Here is a 17,987-nt window from a genome sequence, read left to right as displayed (position 1 = left end):
GTGGAATAGAGCTCTAATGATGCTATTTAGGTTTTAACAATAATGACAAACATTGAATGGGGGAGTATGCCCCCGGACCCCTAATGTATAGTTTTTTTCAATCCCTTTTTGTGAAATTGTACAGTATTCCGAAACTGATATAGTGCTGAAATAGTGATTATCATTTGACAGCGACACCTTAATTCTTGGTTGCCTTTTTGGGGAAGGGTCACCATTTTTGGCCTTTAATAGGGGGGGGGGGGGGGGCGCCCACATTTTTTAACCAGAAAAAAAATCAACTTAGCAGCCCTCCCCCAATAAATTGTGACCTTTCCTTTATATATACATATGAAGTCTTAATTTAACTAGGGCTAAACTACAGTGTTACAGCCAAATTTCAGTTGTAATTTGTCAGAAAAACTCAGTATGCTATCTCCAATAGCTCCAGATCTTTAAAACACACAGGCTTCATAGACAGGTGGGGAAAATAGAGAGGGAGTTGGCAAGTATGGTTATTTTTTTATCCATTCTCTGTAATCCCTCCACCCCCTACATTTTTCTTTATTTTCATTTATAAAACTCCTTCCACACTTAGATTTGCGGCACAGCTAATTGAAACAAAATATACTCCACACTTTTTAGTTCTTAACAATAATAAACTTTATTGAATACTTCTTATGTTGCTTGTTTAGTCACATATCCCAGATATGTAAGGGACACAGTCTATGTACATACACAAAGAGCATGGCTCTGATGGTTGCACCTCATAGAAAAACATCAAACTACACATAAAGCCAAAAATAAGAATCACTAGACAAATTATTCTAAGAAGACAAATTCTTTTAACCCACTGAAATGGGATATAAATCATTGCTAATAAGAATCCCACTACAAAACCCCAAACGTTGGCGTGATTGCTGAGGTGTGGAATAGTTCCTAGAAAGGCCAGGGTAAGAACAGATAATGTCCAGCAGAAAGTGTACTTTGACAGCTTAGGTCGTAGACCCCAGATTTCCAGGTGGTGGACCAAGTGCACAGCCAGGATGCCAGCCAATGATGGTCCGCCACCTGTCAAGATTGATGTAAACTTTGAAAATAAGGAGCCCATCTGTTGAGAGAAAGAAGGGAATATATTAATTGCTTGGACATATAAAAGGCGTGAGAACCCTACTGGCAGGTGTGGACAAGCTAGAAAGTAATAAAAAAAAGTGTATATAGCAAAAATTTTAAAAAATGAAGGTATATAGCCAGCGAGTCCAGCCCCCTGGATCTGCTTATGAATCAGTGTCCAAAGATATAAGGAACCTCAAAAGGCACATATTTTCAAAGGAGAGTTTGCAAAATCGTCTAAGGATGTTGCATTTTGCAGGAGACATTCATTTCAGTGACATCTCTTGTTGGGGTTTTTCTCCTTTAGGTCATAATCTGTTTGTATAACGAATGCTGCAGCATCCAAAGTAATAGTTATAACCTGTAAGGAAGTCAGCTGAAGGGGTGTGGCTGTGCCCCCCCCCCCCCCCTCAATTTTCTTAATGTCTTTGTATCATCCCCTCAACAGCCCTAATCTCAACAAAAAAAAATACTTTTCCTAGTTCTTGGGTTCGGTAAGACTTTCAGAGTACATACATTATAAGAGAATGAAAAAAAAGATTACTCAAATTACCAGATGTCCTCCAGCCCCTGCAGACATATGCACAAGGAGAAGCCTCAACCATCCGAGTTTTCTCTCCAAGGTCCAAGAAAATGGAAGCTCAAGGGACAGAATGATAACCCCATCCACCACTCCCTGGGGGATATAGACTGTTGTAAGGAATCTCCACCACTGGTGGTATGATGGTGGTAGTTTTGGTGTGTCTTGGTATTCTGGGGTTGTAGGAGGATTTCCCAGGTAGCAGAGGTGCTCTAGACAATTTACCTGAATTTAAAGAGTAGAGATATATAGTCTAGTGTTCAGTTATGCATGGAAACAACAAGGCAATCTTAATGTCCAACACACTTCATTGCACCTTACTCCAACTCTCACACTGAATCCAGCTCATCTCTAACAACAACCCCAATTACCCTCTGGTATCTAAACAATTCCATCAACCAACAAGTTTCTCCCATCAGAATTAGCAATTTACATTCCAAATTTAACCCATTTCAACTGTCATAAGAATACAATTCAGCAAGTACAAAATATCCACAGTAAACCCAAAGAGTCCCTTTCAATCCCTTAATGAGTCCCTTTCAATCCCCTTATTCCTCCAAACCTATTCCCTACCACCACCACATCGCCCATTAACACATACCAGAGGCAACTTAGCCCAGATCTCCCAGGGTGTCATCCGTAAACTGAATCCCTAGTTGGCATAAGAGACTACCGTCGCATTCAGCCCAGTCAACCAACTGCTATCCCTGCCTTATGGGGTGCTCAAAGGTTCTTTGGCTTAAGGAGCCTCTCATTTATGTCGACACAAAACGCACAAAATTTTTATTTTATCAAAATTCAACTGCTTGTTATAAGACTCAAAAGGTGTGTTTGTTTTTTAACCATCTCTTTAATGTTAGAAATTACTCCAACCAAACCTAATGTGCTACAGATTTTCTGTTATCTAGGCTTAGAATACTAACCCTAAAGTTGACGCTGGTATTGCTGACCTCCGTCTGATTTTAAGGACGCCCATCCCCCCCCTCTCTGGCATACAGGCTCAAATTGGCTATCCTGAACTCACCTGATAGCAATGTTCAGCATGCAAATGAAATTTTCCACCCACAAACCAACAATGTTGAGGACTAGTCATGTGACAAGAACCGTCCAATCCAGTGCAGCAGGGTCTAATTATGTGAGCAACAAAATTCTCTCCAAGTCCTCTCTTGCTACATCTCACAGGCCGCCATACTGCACCGTCAAGCACACACCGATCCTACAAATGAATTTAGACACCAATAGTTCAGAGGAGAGACCTTGTTAAAAATAAGTTATCCTTTCATACTCCTTCATCAGTAAAAATAGCCCCCACCCACCCTCCACGTATTGACTGTACGTCATTGTTGACAACCGTCTCTTTTATTACCTTAGTGACAGTGGCTGCCGCATTGACTGATTGCATCTCACAGCATCCCAACTTCTCCTCCCCAGTGAACAGCATATCCCCGACCCCCCTGGAATAGTGGTAGTCGATCCTGTAGTCTTGCCTCATACAGGGTGGGAAAAGTCCCCCAAGGCCGATCAAGTGCTCTGCTGGCTGGCCCAACCATGGATTCGCGGGTGTCCGGCTGGTTATATTTTGCGGTCCAGTGAGGGTAATTTCTTCTGTGTGAAAAAAAAAATGCATGTTAAAAAATAACAAGGAGAACCCTATGTGATGTGAGACAGGCTATCACGTTGGCAAAAGAATATTGAAACCCGATTTCTCGGTACCCGATTTATTTCTCGGTACGACAAAAAAATCCTTTTGGAATTTTTTGAAATATCCTCTCCTCCCACAGATAAACTGCATACCAACAGCTGCGGATCGACAGCTTTCGTCGATACTTCGGAGAATTTGACATCACATCGATTCATCACTCCACCACGACGCATCGGTCCATCAAATTCCAAGAATTCAAACAAACGATCTTTGACAATGGTGCCGTGTAGCCTATGGGTAATAGACGCTTCTCCCCAACAAAACCCTTTCGATTTTTAAAAGGGAAGCTTCCGTCACAATGAGCTATTCCATTTTCAGGCAAAGTACTTCTATAATTAACAGAGTTGTACTGGCCTGAAAAAAATGGGGGTCAAAGATACAGAAACTAGAAAACATTGGTCATTTCAATATAATTTTTATAAAACATTTTTTTTGGGTTGGGTGGGGCTGAGGCTTATTGTCCTTAATTGTTTGGTAGTGGGAGAACTACCCTCGTCCGAAGAGTAATATAGATAAAGCAAGTAGAAACGAGAAAAATGCAAAAGACATTTGAAAGCCTTGGCACACCCCTCTGTAACAGACCCGGCGAAAGCTAGTTTTTTTGGGGGGAGGGGGGGCTCACCGGGTTTAAAATTTCCACGGGGTATGTTAATAGCTAATTTTATTTACCGCCGGTCACTCAACTTACCCGTCGGGTAATAAAGAAACTGTTCGGGTTGATTTAGAAATTTCACCGGTTGACAGGGAGGCTTAAAGCTCGTCGGGTAGGACGAAAATTTCCGTCGGGTCGAGTTTCGCTGGGTCTGTTACAGAGGGGTGTCTTGACCGACTATCTAATGGACGACGTACCGACCCCGCTTTTAGACTCACCCGCTTCTGTCTGGTAGGAGGGCGTGAAGGTCAATGCAGTAAAGCCGTTGTTGTAAGTGGTCCACGTGACCATAAAAACAATCACAAGTAAATGCATACAAGTGAAAATGGGCCAGAACTGCTCATTTAGCTGACGTGGAGTGTGCACCAATATTCCAGGCGAGACCTTAGTTGCCCTTCGCTTGATTTCCGCAAGGCCTGTCGCACCACAAATAAAAACATGACGGTAAAAAGCGCTTCAAAGAGAACTGACAGCTGGTCCTTCAGGCGGTACGCCCGTATCTTTTAACCGTTTTCCTTCAAACCACGAACGTTTTTGAGACACAAATAATGTGTCTATAAAATTTTGGCATGGTTGTTGTCATGGTGGTAAAGGGGGATGGATCACGTTTCACGGACAGTGAAAAACGGGCAAATCTCGTTTCACGAAAAAAACTCTTTACCACCCTGGTTCAATTTGAAAATAATTTCCACTCGTGGGTTTCTTTTCGCCGAAGACGGCTCGTGTAATTTGAGCTTTTAAAAAACTCACTTGTGCCAATTATTTCCAAATTGAAATGCGCCTCATTTTCTTACTTGGCTGTGATACACATGGTGAAACTAGCTCTTGCATCTGGGAGAGCTGTTGTATCTAGCCACAGGTATATCGCACTTCCAAGTCTTGCTCTATCTGTGCCGTCATCGAGTAGGCTCCGCGCGCACTTACATACGCGGTTGCGCGCGCTTCAATGCCCCGTTGTGCGTTTCATTTCATGTCCCATTTAGCCTGCACGCATCCATCTATCAAGAGTCTTACCGCGATTGTTGTCCTTAACAGGGTATGACAATTGGGGTTGTGGTATCTTCAGACACACTTTAGGGACCATCCTATACCCAACAGGGGCCGAGTATCCCCCGGGAGTCTCACGAGCTCATTTTTGGAAGCTCAGTTGCCATCTCTCACGAGAACTTGGACATACCATCACAGGTAACCCAAGCACTCGGTTTGTATTCGTACGCAAGATACTTTTTGTAGTGATGAAAAAAAAAAAGGAAAATTAAAGATAATAGACTTTCTAGTCTGTTTTTGGGATCTCTCCTGAGTATTAACAGCCCATTTTACTCACTCGTTTCCACTAGAAAGTCTATTTTCTTTAATTTTTCAGTTTTTAAACACTATACAAATTCTATTGCGTACTAGAATACAAACTGAGTGCTTGGGTTACCTGTGATACCATTACAAGAAAACGATATAACACAAGATTAACCAGAGGTTCAGACAAACCCACAAACCAAATCTCGGATGCAGTCGACATGAACCATTAATTTAGACGAGATGGAAAAGATCTAAACAATGATAGCCCTGCTTAGTATTTTGTCACACCCTCAAGTTGGACTACTCTTAATACAACAACTTTCATGGTTCTTTGTCCCTTCCAGGATCAAATGGGCAGAAAGTTATGGTGGCAAAAACAATTTGTGCTAGCCTAAAAACACCCTACTACACCACCCTATTGAACACCCTACGACTTGAAACTGTACCACCACCTACCAACAAATTTAATGATTGATATCTGCAGTTAGTTTCCCTTAATCAATTAGGGTGCAAAAGTGTTTTTTTTTTGGGACTCGACTCTTGTAGCCAAGGTTTACTTGTTTCATTAGGAGGGCTGATTATTGATCTATATTGGTCCAGTTTGTAAACAGCTTATATCTCACACCCTTGAGTGTTGCTCACTTCTGAAACCAAAGCATCCCTTTCAATATACACTATTTTAGGCCCATGGTTTGAACTAATTACAACAACTGTAGTAGCTAAAAAAACACCAGAAACTGGAGTTATTTCATTATTTATTCATCAAGGCTGGCTGTGTGTACATGATAGAAGCTCGATCTTGGGCTTGCATTCTGTGGAACAAAGAAGTAAGGGGGTCAATAAATCTGGCTCATTACTTGTAAGAGCTACTAATCAATCTGTTTTCAATTGCTTCCATTGTAAATAGGTAACATACTGACTGTACCAGTTAGACTGATTCTGCCATACAAACTGTTTGTCATGGCCTTACTGTAGTACTTGGAATTTGTTTTAAAGAATGATATTGAAGCAGCAATGTCACAAGTTTAATTCAGGTTGATTATGTAACAATCTGCTATGATTTTTAATAAAAACCCCAAAAAATATTTCAAAATTTTAAAATCAGTGTGTTTATTAAAAGTTTCTTTGAGAAAGTGACTGATAATTTAAAGCAGACAACATTGAATAGCATGGATTCTAATATATTATTTTGTCTCTTGAGGTTTTCTGACGGCCCTCCGGAAGTAATCTGGTATGATTGTCGCTTTAACATGTCTTAGCAACAGCAAATAGGTTGCTATGTCAGTAATATTCTATATATGAAAATGATTCAAGTTAGTGTTGAAAATTGTACTGGAAACAAACAGAATGTTCCTAACCTTAGCACAAAATGTCTTTTTCACACAATATAGCTAAATTATGGTGCTATCTAACTGAATTTGTTCTCTTGTCTGAAAACTTGACAATCCTTCTATCATTCTTAAACATCTTTCTTTGAAAGTAAAAAGTCAATTTAGGTTCTTTTTACATAAAAATACACCTTTACCAATAATGTTCTCCTTGGTAACAGGGTGCCATTTTGCAGGAGCATTTGCTTGGACTGGCCACCTTAAAATAACATGCTATTGTTTTTCGTAATTCACTATTGCCCGGGAATCACTGAAGCATTTCTGTATACTTCTGTATACAAAACTTGCACTCAAAATGATTTTTTTTCTTAAATAGCTTTATTTCTCAATAAATTTTACACCGATTGCAACCAAATTTACTGGGAAACGTCAAGACCTGCAAATATACTAAGTGAGAATGTTTTTAACATATATATGACAGTTTAAACCATCAAATTGCTTAAATTTGTAATATGACCATTTCAAAGAACATTGGATATTTCTTCTAAAATCTGCTAGATATCCAATTTTGTTATATATGCTTTTAAAAGATGTATACAGTATACATATGAGTGTTCATGTTACAAGAGAAGGACCTGTGGTACACGCTCTGTGTATTGTGCAAACCAAATAAACGTGATAGATTCCTGTGATTTAATTTATTGCAAATACAGTGAATCAAAATTCATTTAAATACTATCAATCAATCAATTCTAACAAATTCCAATCTCTTAATTCACTAGCCAAATACTCAAACTTGAAAAGATTTGTTTTTTAGTCACGAATTTTATTAACAAAATGTCATATGGGATGTGATGCACATGCTCAGACAAAAAGTCACCCTGTTCTACTTGGTAGAAATATAGCAAGATCCATGGTTCCTTTCAGTCATAGGATTGCCATTTGCTGTTTGTGATGACATCTTTTTAATTAGATGTATACAAACTGAGTGAATCTAAGTTGGATTGTTTAAAAACATGCTTAGTTAAAGTCAATGTTTTGACATTGTTCAGCCATCTATATAGAAAACCATGATTTCAAAATGAACGCACATTTTATATTCAGTAAAACACGCTTTCACAAAACAAAAGCTGCTAGTTGATCCTCAGATTGAGTGATTCTCAAAATCAAGCTCTTAGCCAATAAGAATTGACATAGTGAGCACAATGTATAATAATAGTATAATAGCTGCCACCATCTTTATCTTTCATCAGTTATCATGATCAATTTACCTTACCAACTACTTCCCATAACTCTTTGTGACATGCCATCAACCAAGGTCAGGCATCAATATTGTAAACAAGATGGCAACACTTATTTTTTCCTTGATTTCATGCGCGCCTCGCAAAGAGTTGTGGGAAGTAGTTGAGAATGTGAATTGAAGGGCTATTTTTATTTATTTATTGATTTAATCCAGATGCTGTTAGATGTTTATCAGTCACTGAATACACAATATCTAACTCATGTATCGAATGTATGACTATATGCATGCATAGGAATGTAGAGGACTGATAACAAACTATTACTAATATCACTAGTTATCAAAAGAAGATACCGGTGCTCTAGTTCTAGGACATTGTCAACTGAAGTTGTCTGTGTTTTTTGTAGGTAAGATCAAACAATTCCAATCGTATCATAATAATACGTGTTGTAAAATACCATCTCAAGATCATGTTCCTATGTATATAGCAAACCTACCAATTCACTCCGTAGGCATAGCTTGAACCTCCTCTTCCGTGTGCTTTCCTTTCTCGGCCAACTTGGAGCGGTTCTTTCTATCCAAAATCTTCTTTCTATCCTTGTCGATCTTAAGTTTGACAATCTCGACCTTGCTGGGGTGGATTCCAACACTAACGGTGGCACCATTAGCCTTCTCTCGCTGGATTCTATCAATGTGAATAACCCATTTTTTACGGTAGACTTGGATCACCTTTCCGACCTGTTGGCTTTTGAAATGCCCACGTGTGACTTGAACTTCGTCGTCTTTGCGGACGGGAATAGAGCGGACATTGTATTTCTGTCGGAGTTCTTTCGACAGTGGGGCACTCATGAGCTTTCTCCTTACACTTGACGGAGCTGAGAAGTGAGCCTTTCGGCTTTTACGGCGGGAAGAAGACACTTCACTATTGCGCTTCATTTTCGGTGGCCCTTCCACATGCACACGAGCTAAAGAGGAAGGATTTGGCTTGAGGGGAGTCTACTCATTGCTCGCCGACGAATACTAGCACCCCTAAAATCCGCTGAGCCAGTATGGCGGGCGTGACACAGAAAGCCCAAATAATAACCGCAAGAAGTCTAAGCACGGGCTATAGGATAATTTGACTCCGAAATGAAGTATAATGTCTTTTTAGTGTTAAATAAAGCACATATCCCTTTTAAACTGGATGTATTCAGCCAAAATGCCGGAATTTTGCCAGAGCGTCACTGGACGAGAGAAGTCTGGAGGCTCTGGTACCAAGAGTAAGTAATACATAGAGGCAAGAGAGTATAAGATATCTTATGCTCTCTTGATAGAGGATAAACTAATTATTTCATCATATATCTTTATTCATAACATTTCCCTCGCCATAATAGCTGGCAAATATAATAGAATCCATTTTCTATTATTATCTCTATAACTGTATAAGTCCTGCTATTCAATCTATTTTAAAGTAATAAAAGCATATTGTTTTCCTAGACGCGCTATCAGCAGTACTTTTATCAATCCCTATCTACCCCGTTTTAATGGACTCAATGTGCGTTTTAAGAGCTGCATTATACGCTTTGATCCACAGCTCAACATCGTCTCTTCTCCGTACAAGGGAGTCAGCTTTTCTTCTCGCATCATCAACAACAAAGCGGTACACAAATGCTGTACAATTCTGCCTCAGATGCTTTTCTTGTAACTCTCGTTCCTCTTGCTTTGATTTGCGCGCAAGGTATTCACGGACATTTTCTTCTTGCTTTTGTTTTCTCATGGCAAACCTTTTTTTCTTTACTTCAAATGCGCTTATGACTTTATCTGTAAGTCGTTTTATTCTGCGTAGTTCTCGAATCTGATTCGCTTCATCATGCATATTCATTGCCTCCATTTGAGATATCAAACAAGAAATATCATCGGATTTTTCCATCGCCTTTCGCATGGAAATTCCCCTGGAACTTTTTAACGTGTCATTTCCTTGTCCTTTTTCTTTATATTTTAAAAACTGCACGCTGGGCTGTAGGTGTCCACACTCCATTTTAACGCGGCTGGCATCCTTCTTCTCGCCAAGTTCAGGGAAAAATACGTCGCTTAAAGTCATCCAGTTAAGGCCATAAACTTTATCCCTTCCTTCCTCACTTTTTTGTGTTCACGCTATCGCCTTTTGATTGCAAATCAGGGGTAGTTTGCTCTCTATTTCTAACGTTTTCTCAAAAAGCCATTTTTCGCTTCTTTGTCTCCTAGAGGCTAAGTACTTCTTTAATGAGATTGACCTGATTCGTACATGCTTTGGGTTGTCCTGGTTGTCCAGCTTTTCAAAAGGAAGAGACTGAACACTTTCTTCAATAACCGCCATTACAATTCTTCTCTTTCCATCGAATACGCCGGATTACGTGATATAATGGGACGTTCTGTTGAGAGTAAACACGTCCCTTAAAAAAATCGTGAAGCGCCTTCGGGGGTATCTAATTCTCAAATTCTATTGTCCTACCAAGGCTCAATTGTTGGTAGAAAACATTTAGGGATTAGCTTTTCTTTCTGAGAGTTTTCAATAAAATAAGTAATTAGACTTGCACAGCACACAATGCCTCCATATAGTTACCCCTCACGAGATGCAGATGCTCTAAAACCTTTTCCTAGATTTTGTGTTTACTTAGTCGTTAGCCCGCCGCCTTTTCTGGTGCTCAAGTATAAAGTACAATGGGTATCATATTTGAATAGGTATGATATTTGTTAAATATATTCCGTTGCTATGCTGATAACTATGAGTTGATAACATGATTATGCCTCTAGCAAAATAATTGAGAGTCCGTCTCGTCAACTTTGATCTCTATTTATTAGACAAATAAGCCCCCTGCATAGATCGCGGCACCAGCTACCTAACAAAGTGTAATCCTAAAATTAAGACCACTGTATTTGCATTTTTTTCACAACTATCATCTAAAACTCTCTTCTTTACTGTAATTTGGCCTTTATTAAAGCAACAAAAAAATAGTCCACTCGGTCGCTGTAGCTTGGTTCTTTCAGAACAATACTCGGGCTTGGCTTTCTTAGCCCTTAGGCAAAAAAATTCTGACGAGCTCCGAATGCAGACACATTTAGCCAAAGCGTCAGACCCTCTTATCATTCCATTTGAAGTGTATCCTTTTTCCTTTCCAACTTAAATTACCCGGGCTAATATCCAGTCGTAATCGCCAACCACTACTACCCCTCCCCCCTTTCTGTTTTAAACGTTCGAGGAAAGACTGGTACTAGTTTATTTTCGTTCTTCCATGCTTCCGCTAATCACACAGCTAGAGCTTTGAAAACCTCCTCCTATTCATTGGAATTCCACGAGGTATGTTTCCTTACTGATACCATATTTTGCAGATCTGTGTTTAAAAAAGTATATAACGGGCTAGAAGCAAGATGCTGCCAACTTTTAAGAAGTTGTACTTGAGAAGAGTTGTTTGTGTGTTGACAATATAAAGCTGTATATATGCACGCTACATTAGTTCCCGTTTTCATGTCTTTTTCTTCTTCTTCCATATAACCCCATTTACTTCTATGTAAAGATTCTTACGAGGTATTAAAAATGTCTCACAGCTTGCCCTGTTTTTGTGACCTCCAACAAAACAATATTTTCTTTTTCCTCGTATAATTCTCTGCTTTAAATTTTTCTCACTTCATTGTGGGTAACATTGCGATACAAAACTCTTTGTCAATATTTTGTTGGATTGCCATCTCATAAGTTTAAAGGTTTAACTGAATGAAAGATATGAAAAATGTTTTGTTTTAGATTTTCCAGCCAAAACAGAGAACAATCCCAATCCCCTTTCACGCAACCAAAAAATGAGGGTGAATTTTCAAAGCTGTGTGAAAACTCAAATTTCAATCAAACTTATTTCTCTTTTCAGAATTTGATAGCTTATCTATGTTTTTTTTTTACATGATTAGCTTTATAGCAGTTGTAAAAAACGGTGGCTAGGTTCTTTTGTGCAAATACATGCATAAGCCAAAGTTAATACTGACTTTAGAGCAAAGATCTCGCTATCTCCCTTGAGACATGCATGCATGAGTCGAACCCCCCTCCCCCTTCTATCGTAAAAGTATAGAGCCCTATCCAGCCTAGAAAGTTTCTGTTATTTATTATTGTTCTCATTAGTGTTTCTTTTTAGTTAACCTTTGCTATGACGACCAGCAGTGTCATCACTTTACTAGTTATTATGACCCTGATACCGTTGACCTTATGTGAATACAATGCCACATGGAAGAGTTTGGACGCACGACCGCTACCTGCCTGGTATGACCAGGCCAAGTTCGGTATCTTTGTTCACTGGGGTGTGTTTTCTGTTCCTGGATTTGGTTCAGAGTGGTTTTGGTACTTTTGGAAGGGACTACATAGACCAGAATATGTGGAATTCATGAAGAAGAATTACCGTCCAGGATTCTCATATCCTGATTTTGGTCCTATGTTCAAAGCAGAGTTTTATGATCCAGAGCAATGGGCTGATCTGTTTGCCAAGTCTGGGGCAAGGTGAGGTGATATCATTTTGTTTTATGTGATGTAACATATGATATCTTGGACAAAAGCCTCTTCGTACAAACACTAAAGGACAGACACTTATATAGTATATCTAGGGATATAGCCAAGGATTCTTGTAACACCCCTAAAATATAAACAAAAATAAAATTAACAAAGAAAATAAGCAAAAAGAATGTGGTCTTAAAATAACTATTTATTGTTGAAACCCACTTTCCAAGGAGTGGCAACACCCGTTATACCAATTATGACTTGTAGGTACGTGGTACTTACCAGCAAACACCACGAGGGCTGGACAATGTGGAAATCCAACGTCTCATGGAACTGGAATGCTGTTGACAATGGCCCACATAGGGATCTTGTTGGTGAGTTTTTTCAATAGAAGAGACATTTAATGTTATTTTTTTTTCTAAATTATAATGTTTCATTAATTGTGCCTTTGGTCTATCAGGTGACTTGGCAAAGGCTGTGCGAAAAACGGATGTGCGTTTTGGGTTATACCACTCTCTCTATGAATGGTTTAATCCATTATTCCTGAAGGATAGAGAGAGCAACTACACTTCTCAGTATTATGTCGAGGTAGGAGAAAATCAAATTGGAATCAATAATTTTTGGAGATCAGCTGAAGTGACACAATATACGCAAAATAGTGATTTGTGGTGATCTATATACAATCATGTTTACGCCAGGGTGTTATTTAAACATGTGTTTCTTCTTGATGTATTTCCAGGAAATCTTGCAGCACCAGTTAAAAGACATTGTGACAACCTATGAGCCAGATGTGGTGTGGGCTGACGGCCAAAGCGGTGGCTCCTCTGATTACTGGACGAGCAAAGACTTTCTTGCCTGGCTTTACAATTCAAGGTGAGAGGCATGGTATTTGTGCTATTATATCAAATCCTGTAAGGTACCTGCTAATTATCCATGTGCTTGGTTTTGCAATTTAAGGTAGGGCTTTTTTTCTATACATGTATATTATAGAGAGATGATGGTAGATGGTGGTTGTCCAAGTTAAGATAAAAGTTGAGGTCAAAGCGCATTTCACAACCTAAGAGATTCCACTAAGCAAACATGTTTACAGTTTTCCTAAATTTTACTGTGACTTTAAAGTCACCGCCATCAAGCACTTTTAGTCTTTACGTCGTATTGTTATTGGATAGGATGATCCATTGTGACAGCCCCCCCTAAGGGATAGCAAAATTAGAAGAATCTTTTAACACCCCTCTAAAAGGGGGTTCATGGTAAAATAATATTATAGGATAACCACCCCTATCTTCTTTTGTAGAGAGAGTTTTTGTCTATGATGCTTGGAGAAGTTGAATACTTACTAGCCCCTATATTTTCCTTCATTGCAGCCCTGTTAAAGACAAGGTAGTTGTGAATGACCGCTGGGGCGAAGAGTGTGCTTGTCATCATGGTGGTTTTTTTACTTGTCATGACCATTATAACCCAGGTAATTACAGTTGCAGTGATGCAGGGTAAAAGGCCAATCACGCCAACATTTTATGCTCTCCCTCAATGCCGAGTCAAATAAAGAATCCATTCCTATCAACTTATTCAAGCAAGTAACTGAGAAACTCTCTCACATTATCATTGATACAGTATCAGACTTCAATTGTGGTTGGCTAGTTTGAATTTTACCTGCAAATAAACTTTTGAATTTTCAATTTTGAACAGTAACAAAGGAGAATGTCTGACATTCTTTAAGGCCCTGGGTAATAGTTTCAACAAATAAATTCACCTTGGCATTAAATTCTACTGAATCTTGTGGCGTTTAATAATGTTGAATACATGAGTAATGCACACATTAAACAACATTGAATGACCCAGCCAACTGTACTTGATTTTCTGTGCAATACTTCAAGAACAAAAGAAACGTTGAAGGGCTCTATGTAATTGTTTGCCGTGCACTTATTTGACTGATTGACTACAATATCCAAAGAACAAAATCAATAATATGTTGAGTGGCTTGTTGAAACCATTTGTCAGGGACGTAATTTGAGTAATTTGACCGTGGAGTTTGGCTGAATGGGGAAGCCTAAAGTTTGACATAGAGAGCAGTATGAAACTTGCCATGACCATTAGAATCTAAATAACTTCTTTTAGCTAACTTAACGACTTACTGACTTGGGAGTTTGGCTGAATGGGAAGCCTAAAGTAAGAATGAAAATATCACTCACCAGTATGTATGCATTAATTTTTCATTTCTAGTCTTATACACCCAGTCTTATACAGGAGACCCATATAAAAAACATAATAGTTTATTCAAGATGAAATATTTGATATATTGGACATTGTTGTTGTCTATTGCTCGCTCGTGCGATCAATCCTGGAATATGGTTCTACGGTTTTCGCCTACCTTCTTAAATATCTAGAAAACGCCTTTGGAAGCTTTTTAGTAACCCGCATTGAGAATAATCTTGCTGTCGCTTTCATATGATAATGCTAGAGAGGAATGTAACATAGAGTCCCTAGCAGTCAGGAGGGAAAATAGATGTAAGAACTTTATTAAGAACATAAACCTAATGTGCTGACACGGCCTGTAATTCAGCCTTGCTGCGAGAGACGGTAATAAACTAATGATTGATCGATTGATTGGTTGAATGATTGATTGATTGTGAATTTTGTGCTCAGGTAAACTGGTGGGTCACAAGTGGGAGAATGCAATGAAACTTGACAAGAAGTCTTGGGGATACAGGCATAATATCCATATTGACGATGTCTACACCATCGAGGAATTGTTAGAGCAACTTGTTTCCACCGTCAGGTATGGAGAATGGAAATATTTATTACACAGTAAACCACAGAAACAACCATAATTACTACTACATCCAATTATTTCATGAGCTCACGTAAGTGCATTGTCATTATGCACCAATGACATTTTTTATTTTTTTATAATTTTCATCTAGCTGTGGTGGGAATCTTTTGCTGAACATTGGTCCCTCCTCTGATGGCCTTATCATCCCAGTGTTCCAAGAAAGACTTCTTCAGATGGGAGAGTGGCTTAAAGTGAATGGCGAGGCGATATACAACTCACAGCCATGGAGGGCACAGAATGACTCAGTTACTGAAAATGTGTGGTGAGTAGTGTGACAGAGACCAACTGGTGGGCAGGACTAGGTCCACTTTTGCTATGAGCCTGTAAATGATGTACATCAATGCATACTTTATGATAAACAAGCATACACAGACCATTCCTTTATATACTCCCAAGCAATTAGTGATTTTTGGTACGATGTAGTGCACATTAGCCTTCTTGCTGGCGGTTGTGTAAAGTATTGATTATCTGAGAAGATTTTTGTGGTAAAGTGCATGCTTAATAACAATTGCATGCTCAATAACAAGGAACCATACAAAACAGTCCAGTCACAAGATGTACAGTTGATGACAGCCAAGCAACAATCACACAACATGACTACACCTATTGCATTCTTTTTGTTCAAGATATGTATTTATTTGTGGTATTCACATGATTGTTTGTTTTACCTATTGTTCTTGTTACTTAATCATCATTATGTATCATTATTTATTCACTCCATAGCAATTCGTTTTTAACTTGACGCCTTTCAGCAAACTAACAAGTTCTAATTCATACAGGAGTTAATTTCAACCAATTAGCTAGTTAATTGATTAGTTAGATATCTGCTTACATTTAATGTCATAATTTTAATTTGTATATTTTTCAAATTGCATTGTATCTACTCCTATCTGATGTCTTGATCTTTCATCTGTTCAAACCGCCTGTTAATAAATAATTTGCTGGCTGGCTCTACTCCTAACTCATTGTCATATCGTTGTTTAGAAAATAAATGTTTTCTTTTTGGTTGAGCGCAGCAAATTAGGATAGAAGTGCCATCCACCTTTTGTGCATTTGAGAGAAACAAACACCAACAAAAAAAAAAGACCTTTATAGATCCTTTTGAAAGAGTAAGTAATAAAGATTTGTTTTCACCACAGGTACACATCTCGTCCTATGGGTATGGGGTCAGTCTATGCTATTGCCCTTGATTGGCCAAGCACTGGTAAACTGTTTCTTCGCGAACCAATCACAAGCAAGGGAACAGTGGTCAAGTTGCTGGGCTATGATCAGGATCTTCTATGGACAGCTGCTGGTGAGAAAGGAATTTTGATTGAGATCCCTTCCATTCCCATCAACAAGATGCCATCGAAATGGGCTTATACTTTTAAAATGTTTAACATTGAATGAAGCACTCAGTTTATCTGGTAATGGACATTCAGAGAGGTATGCACAGCACAGATAAGCTAGTTGGTCATAGTTTCCCACCTGGAAATTAAGAACCTGTTAGGCTAAACTTTGGTATCTTATGTAAACCATATAAGAATCTGACAGTAAATGTATAAGAAATTGTCCAAAAGTGTTTAGGCAAACCTTGTCAAAAGCAGGTTCTTATATGTGGGAACTACTGTAGTAGTTTAGGAAACTTTATATAAGTTGTAGGTCTAGAGGGTGGGGCATTAAAGACAGACCAGTTCCCCTTCTTACATCATTGTTATTTCCATCCTTTCTCCTTGAATCTACCTACTCTATATCTGTTTCTGAACTATGACAAAATTGGCTCCATGTATATGGAGATGCAGGGGCCACTAGATTTCCTCAAATGTTTGTATGTCAAGTGTTTAAGAAGATGACATAGCCCACGGGAGGCAGATTTGTGCTTGGTGGAGAATACTGCTGCTTTGCATGTTGGGGTCCGCTGGCAGGTGAGAATGCAGGCTAGGCTATCTGTGGTTACCAAGGTTTTGAGAAGGCCAGTCTTTGGAAGAGTTTTGATTCTCTTGACAAGAAACGGGCCCTCAAGACTGTCTGAAAATGAATTGAGCATAATTTATTGATGCAATGGAACCAAGTTCCTGCTGTTTCTTAATTTAACTTTGCCATTCTGTAATATATATTATGAGTCTAAATCACAAGTTTTAGAAGTAAACCTTTCAAATATTACTTACAGTACTCTTAATCTGTTAAAATTTAGGTCATCCTTGTCTCCCATAGAGTCAGCAATTATTAGCTTATTACACTTTATTTTCACGTCACTTTAATGTCTACCCCGATAATAATAGGGATGCGCGAAAATGTAGTGGATATGTTACAGTCAATAATAAATGTCAGTCCAAAATGAAAATGGACTAGTCAAAAATGAAACCAAACCAGTCCATATTCGTTTTTAACTAGTTTAAGTAGTTGGGTTAGGGTTAGTTTAAGTAGTGGGGCTAGGGTTAGTTTAAGTAGTGGGGTTAGGGTTAGTTTAAGTAGTGGGGTTAGGGTTAGTTTAAGTAGTAGGGTTAGGGTTATTTTAAGTAGTGGGGTTAGGGTTATTTTAAGTAAAAAAAAAAATAGAACTAGCGACTAACAAAGGCGACGAAAACAAACACAATTTGATGACAGCAGCTTTAATCGTTGTGAATCAGGAATCTAATAATAAGTGGTACTGTCGTTCTACTCATTCATACAGCCATTACAGTCATGTGGGTCATTGAAGGTGCGCCATCTTTGACGCTCTCGTAAGGGAGACCTCTGTGGAATAGTCAAAGACTATGTTGGGCTTGGCAATTTTGTTCAATCTAGGGAAATTAATGAATC

The 17,987-nt window shown here is 38.7% G+C and overlaps 3 protein-coding genes and 1 long non-coding RNA gene across 5 annotated transcripts; 2 read left to right on the top strand and 2 right to left on the bottom strand.

The window, feature by feature from the left end:
* Positions 1-614: 614 nt before the first annotated feature.
* Positions 615-4,918, bottom strand: LOC5521386 (inactive rhomboid protein 1). Of its 2 annotated transcripts, none has more exons than XM_032366717.2 (6): positions 4,818-4,918; positions 4,242-4,439; positions 3,036-3,274; positions 2,694-2,885; positions 1,643-1,894; positions 615-1,087 (listed from the first exon to the last, which is right to left on the bottom strand). In XM_032366717.2, exons 1-6 carry the CDS (start codon positions 4,852-4,854, stop codon positions 668-670), a joined length of 1,338 nt encoding a protein of 445 aa, XP_032222608.2. In that variant the 5' UTR covers positions 4,855-4,918; the 3' UTR covers positions 615-667. The 2 variants fall into 2 exon arrangements, with proteins under 2 accessions (XP_032222608.2, XP_032222609.2); XM_032366718.2 differs by having other exon boundaries at positions 3,036-3,271.
* Positions 3,133-3,892, top strand: LOC116604408. The gene is made up of 2 exons (XR_004291033.2): positions 3,133-3,264; positions 3,451-3,892. It is a non-coding gene; the product is annotated as an uncharacterized LOC116604408 (long non-coding RNA).
* A 1,136-nt stretch (positions 4,919-6,054) lies between the features above and the next one.
* On the bottom strand, positions 6,055-8,874 carry LOC5521372 (60S ribosomal protein L26). The gene is made up of 2 exons (XM_001641120.3): positions 8,382-8,874; positions 6,055-6,128 (listed from the first exon to the last, which is right to left on the bottom strand). Exon 1 carries the CDS (start codon positions 8,818-8,820, stop codon positions 8,386-8,388), a length of 435 nt encoding a protein of 144 aa, XP_001641170.1. The 5' UTR covers positions 8,821-8,874; the 3' UTR covers positions 6,055-6,128; positions 8,382-8,385.
* A 2,174-nt stretch (positions 8,875-11,048) lies between these two features.
* LOC5521373 (plasma alpha-L-fucosidase) lies at positions 11,049-17,554 on the top strand. The gene is made up of 9 exons (XM_001641240.3): positions 11,049-11,200; positions 12,021-12,379; positions 12,644-12,750; positions 12,837-12,964; positions 13,116-13,249; positions 13,741-13,838; positions 15,020-15,152; positions 15,298-15,468; positions 16,346-17,554. Exons 2-9 carry the CDS (start codon positions 12,033-12,035, stop codon positions 16,593-16,595), a joined length of 1,368 nt encoding a protein of 455 aa, XP_001641290.2. The 5' UTR covers positions 11,049-11,200; positions 12,021-12,032; the 3' UTR covers positions 16,596-17,554.
* Positions 17,555-17,987: the final 433 nt, after the last annotated feature.

The sequence above is a fragment of the Nematostella vectensis genome, chromosome 6, assembly GCF_932526225.1.
Source record: "Nematostella vectensis chromosome 6, jaNemVect1.1, whole genome shotgun sequence".
Taxonomy (NCBI): Eukaryota; Metazoa; Cnidaria; class Anthozoa; order Actiniaria; family Edwardsiidae; genus Nematostella; species Nematostella vectensis.
The sequence above is the reverse complement of the archived record's forward strand: the minus strand, read 5'-3'. Positions and strand labels throughout refer to the sequence as shown.